General features: G+C 49.8%; 1 protein-coding gene across 1 annotated transcript; it reads left to right on the forward strand.

Annotated features, from left to right (window-relative positions):
* Positions 1-4,539: 4,539 nt before the first annotated feature.
* Positions 4,540-10,482, forward strand: IRX2 (iroquois homeobox 2). Its single transcript, XM_042798263.1, has 5 exons — positions 4,540-4,874; positions 6,752-7,157; positions 7,621-8,355; positions 9,138-9,205; positions 9,912-10,482. The coding sequence occupies exons 1-4, from the start codon at positions 4,632-4,634 to the stop codon at positions 9,179-9,181; spliced, it is 1,428 nt and encodes a 475-aa protein (XP_042654197.1). The 5' UTR covers positions 4,540-4,631; the 3' UTR covers positions 9,182-9,205; positions 9,912-10,482.
* Positions 10,483-10,833: the final 351 nt, after the last annotated feature.

Consider the following 10,833-nt stretch of genomic DNA (forward strand, 5'->3'; position numbering starts at 1 on the left):
AGCGCCCATCCCCGCAGACGTGGGCTTTTCAACTTCCCTCGCCCGAAAACTTCAGCCTCCTGTCACTAGTGCAAGGAGGGGTAGCTAGTCGAGGACAAAACTCAAAAGCTGTCTCCCAGGACGGCAGTGAGCGATAGCTGAAAAGGGGCAGGGGGGTGGGTGGGTGGGTGTGTGTGGGGGTGTCTCGACTACCTTCTCGGCTGTGCTGGAGCAAACTGAATTAAAGAAGACAAGGCGAGAGCACCGCTTAAAATCTGGGAAGGTAAACGCTGAAGTACCGAACAGATTATTCAACTAAAAACGCAGTGTGTAAAGTCTTAATGTCTCTGTGTAGGCATGTTAATTTGCCACAGTTATTACCAATAAAAAGTGCATGTAATACTATTCTACTGTTTAACAGCGCAAATTGGACGGCATTTTACTAGTAACGGGTAGTACGATGGGAAAATTAGATTTCGGCAGGTGGAGCCGGGCAGACGAAAAACCCTTTCCCTGCGAGAAGCGTTCAAATCAAAGAGAGGTAACTCCGAGAAGAAGTTAAATACAGCCATGTACACTGACCGATATTTAAAAACGTTATTGACACGGTTTTCTGGTTTGTTTATCGCAAAGACTTCACCAGCTATATTTAAATGACCCCACTAGCTATTCGTTCTTCACATTGTGCAGAGTCAAATTAGTGGCGTACTTGTAATAATATGCATACCGTCTCCTTGCAGTGGGTAAATCCATTCCTTTCTGAAGCCACACAAAAATTATGCAAATCAAATCAACGCAAGAACTTGTCTTTTGAAATGATAATATTTTACTCCATTAATCTCTGATTGCGAAATTAACCCCGTTTCTTGTATATAAAACAATATTTTTGGACTGCACAAATTGAAACATCAGAAATGTAATCTGTTGCTCTCTGTGTTTGGGGGAAGGGGAGTAACGTCCCTCATTTAAACATTCCTTCCACCGAAATCACAACACTGCAATTTTCATAGGGGAAATATATGCAGATGGAGGTAAAAACAGCACCTACATTTTACACGGATGGACACGTATACTTAGCATGTATAACATAGGTATATGCGTGTACATATGTATGGAGATTTGTATCTCTCGTGTGTGTCTGTGCGTATCTACACACACTCTGAACTGAATTACATCAACTCTCCTGGGATCACGGTATTTATTTAAGTACTCTTCCCAGGTCATAACTGTAACACTCACTTAATAGCATTAATCCCTTGTTATAATGTAAACATAACGGCCATTGTATTCCCAATCTGTATTGTTCCACTAATTATTAAAGAGGAAGAACTAAAAGCAATCAATTCGCGTAGATAAGCACTTACTTACACCACTCCTGCTGGAAAAGAACTGACTTGGCTTCCCAAATAAAAATGCAGAGAGTATTGCACATTTTGCAAGGCATGCAGGTTGACTTAGAGAGATTCATGTATGACTTTATAATGTTATAATTAATTTTGCATTCTCACCTCTCCAGCTGCTGCTCCGTTCAGAAGCAGAGCACATATACTTAGAAATTGGTCTGCGGAACACAGGAATTGACTATTCAGATATAATCGCATGATATCGATTATTCCATAGAACTACTGAAATATGAATGTTTTATATAAAGCTCTTGATTTTAGAGTTTCTATTTTTATTTAATATATGCGCATTAATCACCAAGCAAGGAAGCAAATGTCTTTTCTGTAATCTGTTGCACTGAGTTTCCCAGTTGTTTATCACTCTCTTATCAGGAAGTCGGGAGTTAATGACAAGAAATACCTGTTGGTGTTAACCTCCTCCCCCTCACCTGCTTTTTTTAAAGGATTGCCTCTTCTACAGGCCAGCTGATAGATCTGGATAGGAATTAATCCGGTATGTCTGGTGGCCAGATCTCTACTGCTGCGTGCAGGGGCAGGGGTAAACTGGTATGTAGGGTTGCACAGGAGAAGGAGGGAAATAAAAAATAAAAATAAAAAAAAAAAAAAAAAAAAAAAACAGATAGAAACAGAAAATGGAAAGCTCGGATTGCTTCAGACGTTACACACGCATCCCGATACCTGACCGTAGTTGCAACACAGTGTTTTCCCCGCTGTGTCTGCGAGGCTATTGAAACGGCTTCGCGAAGTGTATTTTTAAATTATTATTATTAGTTGTATATTTAATTGATTAACAATAGGCTACCCTGCTAATCTGCATTTCTTCAGCTATTGTCATCTCCCCATCTCCTGTCGCTGGTGAGCCGATTCCCCGGCGTTCCTCAGCTCCATCCTACCTAACTGAAATTACCTGCGGGATGCCATGAAGAACTCGGCCGTAAACGTCGAGTGACTTCATTTAGTTAAATACGAGATAAGTGCTCGCTCACAGGTGTTGGAAAAATAAAACACAGGGTTTGATGAACATTTTTTTTTTCCCTTTTTTTTTTTTTTTTTTTTAATGTGAGCGCCGAAATAGTTGTTTGGTTTTGGTTTTTTTTTTTTTTTTTTTTTTCAGCTCGTCCCGGGCTGGTAAACCGGCGCGGGTTGCGGGTGAAGGGTTTTGGGGGGGAGCGCGGTGGCTTCCAGCCCTACCTGCTGCCCCGGCCCTGCCCCGCCCGGGCGGCGGCCGCGGCCGCGTAGCGGGGCGCAGGTGCGGACCAGGGGGCGCGGAGCGGCCTAGCGCGCCTCGGCCCCGGCGCCTCGGCGGGGCGGGCAGGGCCCAACGCCGTGCCCCGGGGCTGGGGGGCGGGGGAGGGAGGGGACACCCACACCCACGGGGGGGGACACGCAGGGGCCGGCCGGCTGCTGCAGGACGGGGCGCCGGCACCGCGCCTCGTCCCGGGAGGCAAAGGCCGGAGCTCGGCTGCGGGCAGCTCAGCGCCGGTTGCCGAGGGGTCCCTCTAGACCCAGCATTTCAAAAATATGCACGCGCGCCTATATGCATTTATTTATGTTTGCGCTGAGGAGAAAAGAGCGGTGTCTTCGTCTCGTCCTCCCGTACCCGGCCCGGAGCAGGGCTGGCAGTGGCTAGCAGCTGATGGTGGCCAGGGCCGGGGGAAGGGGGCAGAGGAAGAGATTACGTTCTTTGGGAAATTAATTACATCGCGATCGTATTCCAGGAGATTTATCTAAACTGCAAAAGGGGGAAGGGGGGGAAAGGCAGCTAGCCCCCCAGGAAGGATTCACCCAGGCCTCTTCCCCACGCACCAAACCAGGAAGAATAGAAATGAAAGAAAGACGAGGGAATTTTTTTACTCTCCCCCCCCCCCCCCCCCGCCCCTCCATGTGCAAACGCTCTCCATGACTAGATCTTGACTGTTTGTGGCAACTTATAAAACTATAAAGCTCTCGCTGCCAGGAACAGCACGATCCTGGATGTGCTGATTTGAGCAATTGCTCTTCTTTCCTACCATATAGGGCAGTACTTTACAAAGTGCTCTCTCTTCCCTTGCACCCTGCCCAGCTTCCTCCAGCCTGGCCCTGCGTACCCACAGGCGTGCAAATGCACGCGTCTAAGACACGCGTGCGTGCGTATAGCTCTTCGGCGAGTGCGTGTGTGAAGGGATGCATATATTTATAAGACATATTCTTTCCTGTTCCCCGTGTGGATGTAGAAAGGGAGGGGGGGGGGGGATGTAATGGAGAGTGTGCGAACGAGTATTTATGGCTCCGCGAGTCCGGAGAGGAGCTGATGAGCGGTATCATCGTTTGGCTTCAGCAGTGTGCTCGCAGTCGGAGAGGCTGGCTTGCGTTACAAAGCCTGCCTTCCCTGCCCTCCCGCCTTCCTCCTGCCTTCCCTGCCTGCCTTCCCTGCCCTCCCGCCTTCCTCCTGCCTTCCCTGCCTGCCTTCCCTGCCCTCCCGCCTTCCTCCTGCCTTCCCCGCCTGCCCGCCGGCCGCGGGAGGAGACGGGGCCGGAGCGGGAGGGGGCGGGCCCGCCGCGCTATGCAGATGAGCGGCGGTGACGGACAGCTCTGTTTTCCAATGTCCCTCAGAAACTCGAGTGCTCCTTCCCTCAACTCTTCACTTCAGACTCTATACTTCCCCCAAAATACAGGCTCGCAGGCGCTGGGGGAGCTGGCTAGCTGGCTGGGAGAACTCCATATGCAGCAGCCACTTTTCTGATTTCGGGGACTCGCTTCTCTCTCTCCCTCTCTCTCTCCCCCTCTCCCCTTCTGTTTCTCTCCCTGTCTCTATCTCTCTTGCTCTTTTTATTAACCCTCTCCTCTTCCATCTCTCCCAGATGCCCTTCCCCTCCCGGTTAGATTTCTGACCGCTCGATTTATTTTCCCTTTTTTTTTTTTTTTTTTTTTTTTTTTTTTTTGTCGGGGGGGGTGTGGTGGGTGTTTTGTTTTGTTTTGTTTTGTTTTTTTCCTGTTTGTTTTTATTCTGACTGGGTGCGCATGGGGGGGAGCATATAACAATTCTGATTCTCTACATAACTGCACAGAGCCAACCGGGGGGGGGGGGGGGGGGGAGAGAGAGAGAGAGAGAGAGAGAGAGAAAGAGAGAGAGAGAGTGAGAGAGAGAGAGAGAGAGGGCGGGCGGGAGAGAGGGAGAGGGAGAGCACGAAAGCAGCGCCAGGAGCAGCGGCAGCAGCAGGGCCGGTCACCCTCGCCCCCTCCCTGCTCCTGTGCACGCCAGTGCAAGCCATGTCCTATCCTCAGGGTTACCTCTACCAGCCCCCCGGCTCGCTGGCTCTGTACTCCTGCCCGGCGTACGGGGCGTCGGCGCTGGCGGCCCCCAGGAGCGAGGAGCTGGCCAGGTCTTCGTCGGGATCGGCGTTCAGCCCTTACCCGGGATCGGCAGCTTTCACCGCCCAGGCGGCGGCCACAGGCTTCACCAGCCCGCTCCAGTACTCCACAGACCCCGCCACGGGATTCCCCTCCTACATGGTAACTACCGAAGAGAAACCCTCTCCTTCTTCATTAGCATCCGCATTCTCATCCTCATCATCTTCAGCCTCTCTCCTCACACACTCACCATCAGCCCCCGACACCACGCCGCCGCACAGCCGGGCGCCCCGCTCCGCCGCCGCCTCCGCCAGCCGCGCACCGCGCTGCGCGCCGCCTGGCAGCCCGGCCGGGGCCGGCGGAGACGCGCGGAGCCGGGCGGAGCGGAGCGGAGCGGAGCGGAGCGGCGGGCCGGGGCCGGGGCCGGGGCCGGGGCCGGGGCCGGGGCCGGGGCCGGGGCCGGGGCTCCGCCTCGCTCCGCGCCCCAGCCGAGCGCGGTGCCGGCGGGCCTGGGACCCGGGCTCGCCCCGCCGTTCGCGGAGCCGCGCGGGCGCCCCGATTAAAGAAATACGGATCGTCTCAGTCAGTTGGGTTAGATGCTTTCATTCTCTCTCCCCCCACCACCCCCCCGCTTTCGCTGCTTTTTTTTTTTTTTTTTTTTTTTTTCCCTTTTCGCTGTGGTAGGATAGGGGAGGGTTTCTTTTTTTCTTCTTTTTTTTTTTTTTTTTTTCCTTTTTTTTTTTTTTTAAAAAAAATTCTTCTTCTCCTTTTCTCTTTCCCCCCCCCCCTCTCTTTTTAAGTCGGTGTTTAGAGGCGCTGCGGGCTTTATCCCCGTGTGGTTTTATTTACTTTCAGTGTGTTTTGTGCTAATGGTTTAACTGGATTTTAGGAATGAAAAGGAGCATCTGTTTGCGATCTGTGAGCTTCGCTTAAGCCCAAGATGGTTGTGGTGGCCGCAGTTTCGGATTTCACTTTCTTCTTATTAGTTAAAAGGATCATTTGCAATTGCGTGTGTGTGTATTCTGTGCATAAACTATATAAATAAAACCATAAACTACATAAATAAACTGCACGTCTAGATGGTTATATAGTTTTATAAACACACACACACAGAGTCAGACACGTATCTAGTCCGTACACACAAAGACCTGTGCCCGGAATTTGAGACTGGAGAGCCGCTGTCGAGATCCTAGGAGGGGATGGCAGCGGGGTAGTTCGCTCTCCCTGCAAAGTGACAGGGAAACTACTTGCTTTCTGTCTGTAAAATACAGTGCATCAACTGTCGTGCGGTCTTTATTCGGGGCGGTAGAGAAGATCTGAGGATCTCGCTTGCTTGTTTTTCCTGTTGAGAAGCAGTAGGCGAGAGGCTGGAAGTTGCAGCGAGGTTGTGAACTGTGCGGGATATTGGGTGATGTTGCGCCTGCGACTCGCCGATCTGTGGAATTCGGAGACGTGCTGAAAGTTAGCAAGTTCCTTAGCGATATCTTTAACTTTTCTTGCATTATGCAGACTCAAATAAGCGCAATTTAAACGTTAAAGGGCGAATTAAAATGCTAATTACATCGCATTTGAACAATTCGAAACGGTGCATATCTTCTGATTTGCAAATTGGATTTGCAATGCATTAGTGCAGTGAATTGCTAAGTGGCGGCTTTGTTGTATTTTCTATAGCAAAAAAGGAAACATCTTTTGAACCTTTGAGAGAAATGTAGATATCAAGACGCTACCTGTAGGGCCTTTAAAATGTCTACGGGGTTCAAAAATTATATTGGGAAATATTCAATTACAAGGAGCTGAAATTAGTCAGAAAGATTAAAACATCGCCGATTTTAACCGCGTGTGCCTGTGTGCTGGGCGGAGGAAGGAGGGGGGGAATCGCAACTTAATGGCCTTTGGGTGCCGCTTCTCCCCCTCATAGAATATGGATACAAGACACCATCCCGGGGAAATACAAATATAACCGCCGATCTCGCCTTGACAACTTACTAATGGCTATCAGCAATAACAAATTGCCAACCCCACCGTTTTGTTCTGTCCAGGGCTCCCCTTACGACGCCCATACGACGGGGATGACCGGAGCCATCAGCTACCACCCGTACGGCAGCCCTGCCTACCCCTACCAGCTCAACGACCCCGCGTACAGGAAAAACGCCACCCGCGACGCCACGGCCACGCTGAAGGCCTGGCTGCAGGAGCACCGCAAGAACCCCTACCCCACCAAGGGCGAGAAGATCATGCTGGCCATCATCACCAAGATGACCCTCACCCAGGTCTCCACCTGGTTCGCCAACGCCCGCCGGCGGCTCAAGAAGGAGAACAAGATGACCTGGGCCCCGCGGAACAAGAGCGAGGACGAGGACGACGACGAAGGCGACGGGGCGAGGAGTAAAGAGGAGAGTCCCGAGAAAATGCCCGAGAGCAACGAAACCTCCGCGGAGGACGAAGGTGGGCGCGGGGTGACCGCGGCCGCGGCAGGGTGGCCCCATCCCGCCCCGTCGCGTCCCCCCGGGAGCGGGGCAGCGGGGAAGGGGAGGGGGTGGGGGGGGAGGGATGTCGAGCCGTGGGGGGGGAAGAGGGGGGAGCGGCGGCGGCGTTTAACAAAAGCGCCCCCAAAACATGCCCTGTCCCGTCCGGGCGCTTGTCGCCGCGCATTGCCGGTGGCCGGGGGGGGGGGGGGGGGGGGGGGGGGCGGTGCGGGGCGCCGCGGCGGGGCTAACCCCTGGGGGAGGATGCTGCTTGAAGCGGGATTGCGGGGGAAAAGGCCGGGACGGTTCGCGTGTCCCTGCCCGCCGCGGCCGTGCTCGCTTCTCGCCCGCTGCCTTTCACCTCCCCCCCCGCCGCCCTTCCCCCCCCCCCCCCCCCCCCCCATCCCTGACTGTGCGTTTCTGTGCCCGGCGGACCCTTGCAGGGATCAGCTTGCAAGTCGACTCGCTGACGGACCACTCCTGCTCCGCCGAGTCGGACGGCGAGAAGCTGCCCTGCCGAGCGGGCGACCCCCTCTGCGAGTCGGGCTCGGAGTGCAAGGACAAGTACGAGGACATCGAGGAGGAGGAGGAGGAGGACGACGACGACGACGACGAGGACGAGGAGGACATCGAGGAGGACGACGGCGGCGGCGGGGAGCGCGACCCGCCGGCCAAACCCGCCACCTCCTCGCCGCTGGCGGCCGTGGAGGCCCCGCTCCTCGGCCACCCGCACGCCGACGCCGCCCGCAGCGCCAGCAAGGCCTCCCCCGGCCCCCCGACGCCGGCCAGCAAACCCAAGCTCTGGTCGCTGGCCGAAATCGCCACCTCGGACCTCAAGAGCCAGACCCTGGGCCAAGGCTGCCAGCCCGCGCCTCTCCCCTCGGCCACCCCCGCCTCCGCCCCGCACAGCGCTGCCTACTCGCCCTCCTCCCTCCTGGGGAGGCATATTTATTACACCTCACCTTTTTACAGCAACTATACAAACTATGGGAACTTTAACGCTCTCCAGAGCCAGGGAATCCTGAGGTACAACTCCGCAGCAGTGGCTTCAAACGAGGGACTAAGTCAGACTGTCCTAAATGCCAGCTCTGTCCACAAGCAGAGCAGTGACTCTTTGAAAACGATCACTAACCAGCTAGAACAACATTACAGGCCCTCTAGTTATGACTCTAAGAAAGGTAGGTGACTTGTTTTTGCCGCTTTCTTCCCCCTTCTCCCTCGCCCTCCTGCCCCGACCCGTACAAGTCCTTTACACGCTGTAAATACCGAAACCTTCTCCGGAGAAAACAGTGAGAGCTCATGGCCACCGGTACCACCGCCGAGAGAAGATGGGCAATAGTATAATCCGGGGATTAAAACGGTGTGTCGCCGTCCCATCGATACCTGCCTCTAAGCACTGAGAGAGGAAATGTGAAAGACGACTTTTAAAGCAGTCTCACAGGCTGCAGACACAGCTCTTCAAAGTAATTTTTTTTTAAATAAAAACTACACACAAAGATATCCAGGGAACGCTGGTGTCATTGTTTGTATTTGTTTGTTTTTTTTTTTTTTTTTTTTTTTTTCCCGACAAACTGTTTTGCTCTCTTTGTTTCCAGTACTCTCACGTTTTTTTCTGCAGCTTTGGGTTCAGATAATTGCTGACCTTGGACGTGAAATTATGTGGAGCATGACATTTTTAACTTTGGGTTTTTTTTTTTTTTTTTTGATTGTTGTTTTCTGTTGCTCCCACCCCCATCCCCCCACCCTCACCCCCCCCTACCCATGAAAAAGTTTTGCATTAATATGATTGTCATCATATGCTAACAAAATACTCGAGATACGGGCGATTATAACATACTGGCCAGCCTTTTAAATGACCTGGCTAGGAATTCTGCACAAGTGAGGGTTGGGACCTACACAGACTGTATAATCTAGTTATCTGGCTGTGTCGTGTGACTAACTGACGGTTATATTTTGACAGATCCCACTGAAGTCTGCACAGTAGGAGTACAACCATACCTATAGAAGTGCAATCACACAGCAATGCAAGTAAGTGAGAACATTTTCTCTTACACTGATCATTTGGCATCAGGTCTGAGACGCTGCACAGTTCTAGACTTGCTTAACGTTCATTTCTTGCTTCATTACTTAAGAGTCTGATTACGAAGTAAGACACTGTTTTCTGCTGTTTTTTTAAACCTCTCATTACGACTTCTCTTTCTCGGCTTTCTCTTAATTTTAAAGTCAGGTTAGACAGTTCCCTCACCTTGCATACTCTTTGCTTGTGTAAGGCAAAGCCGTAAGGACTATGTAAATGTTACGGAAAGAAAGCTTTAGAAAAAAAATACCTTTGAAGGTATTGTTGTTTAAAAATAAAGTGCTTGTGCTCACGTGGCAGTGCTAAAATTGTGCATTCCGAGTGAGGCTTCACGCAGTGAGCGTGGATTTAAAACAAAAAGAGACAATTATTAGAGACCGACATGTGTCTTAAGTAGGGTATGTTGTTGAGGAACTGCTTATTGCCTAGCTAGCAATGGCACTTTTAATACCTCCAGTATTTAGGGCTAAAGAAACAGCAACAAAAAAAAAAAATCGCCTCGACGATATTTTTTCAACTAATTATTTTGTCACAAGAAATTAGACGAGTAAGATTTTTTGCCTTTTTTTTTTTCTTTTTTTTTCCCCTCCCCGTTTAATGGTGTTAGAGTGTAATTGAAGGATTTTTGGATGATCTGGTTTTTCCCTTGGTCCACAGGTAGGTGTCACAATTGCTTTGAAAAAAGTCAGCAAGCCATCATCTCTCCCCGAGCTAATATATATAACAAATCTCTAAATCCGGATCACATCTTGTGCCACTGTATAAAAGAAGACCACAGAGCACTATTAAATCTTCAGACTCTAATTATTAAACCAGAATTTTGTTGGACATATGTGAGTTTGCTGGTATAGTATAGTTTCCCCAATGTATGTGTGACTTTTGAAAACAGATCTGTTTTTCTCAGGATATCTTGAATTGATCACTTCATTGCCACGGTATATATTCGATAGGTGTGATAGGATTTATTGTAAAATTTATTTGTAAAAGATGTATACAGTAGAGTTAATAAAGACGTGATTGGAGAACTTGAGTCCTTACAAAGTGGAAACAAATTTGATATTTATTTTTGTAACGATATAAAGCTTCTAGTAATTTATGCAAGTTGTATTGCAATGGAATCTGAACTTTTTGTAAATAAATTTTGCCTGGTTTTTATTTGAAACGTTGATGGTTATACAATCTTTGGTTGTTTAACGAGAATTCTTTACTAATTTATATCTCTAATTGTAAATAAAAACAGACTAGTCTGCAACAATATGGTGTTTTTCGTTCATTCCCCCCCAAATGATAATCTATTATTTAGAAAATGACAAAAGTTGCGATTTCACTAGTAGATCTTAGACCATAAAATAAGTAAGCAATTTAAATATGTTGCAAAGATATGCTTTGCATAAATTAATTCCTTCTGGGTTGTTCCGTTATACTTAAGCTTTAAATACACACATGTGTGCAAATACGTATTTGTATATATACATGCATATGCATAGGGAGAATTATGTGAATACATGCATGTTTCTTATAAACTATTTCTGTTGGGTGTGAAGTAGCTCTTTATTTGACTTAACATTATTTAAATACA

Source organism: Tyto alba, unplaced genomic scaffold (genome assembly GCF_018691265.1).
Source record: "Tyto alba isolate M040663 unplaced genomic scaffold, T.alba_DEE_v4.0 Super-Scaffold_27, whole genome shotgun sequence".
Classification (NCBI taxonomy): domain Eukaryota; kingdom Metazoa; phylum Chordata; class Aves; order Strigiformes; family Tytonidae; genus Tyto; species Tyto alba.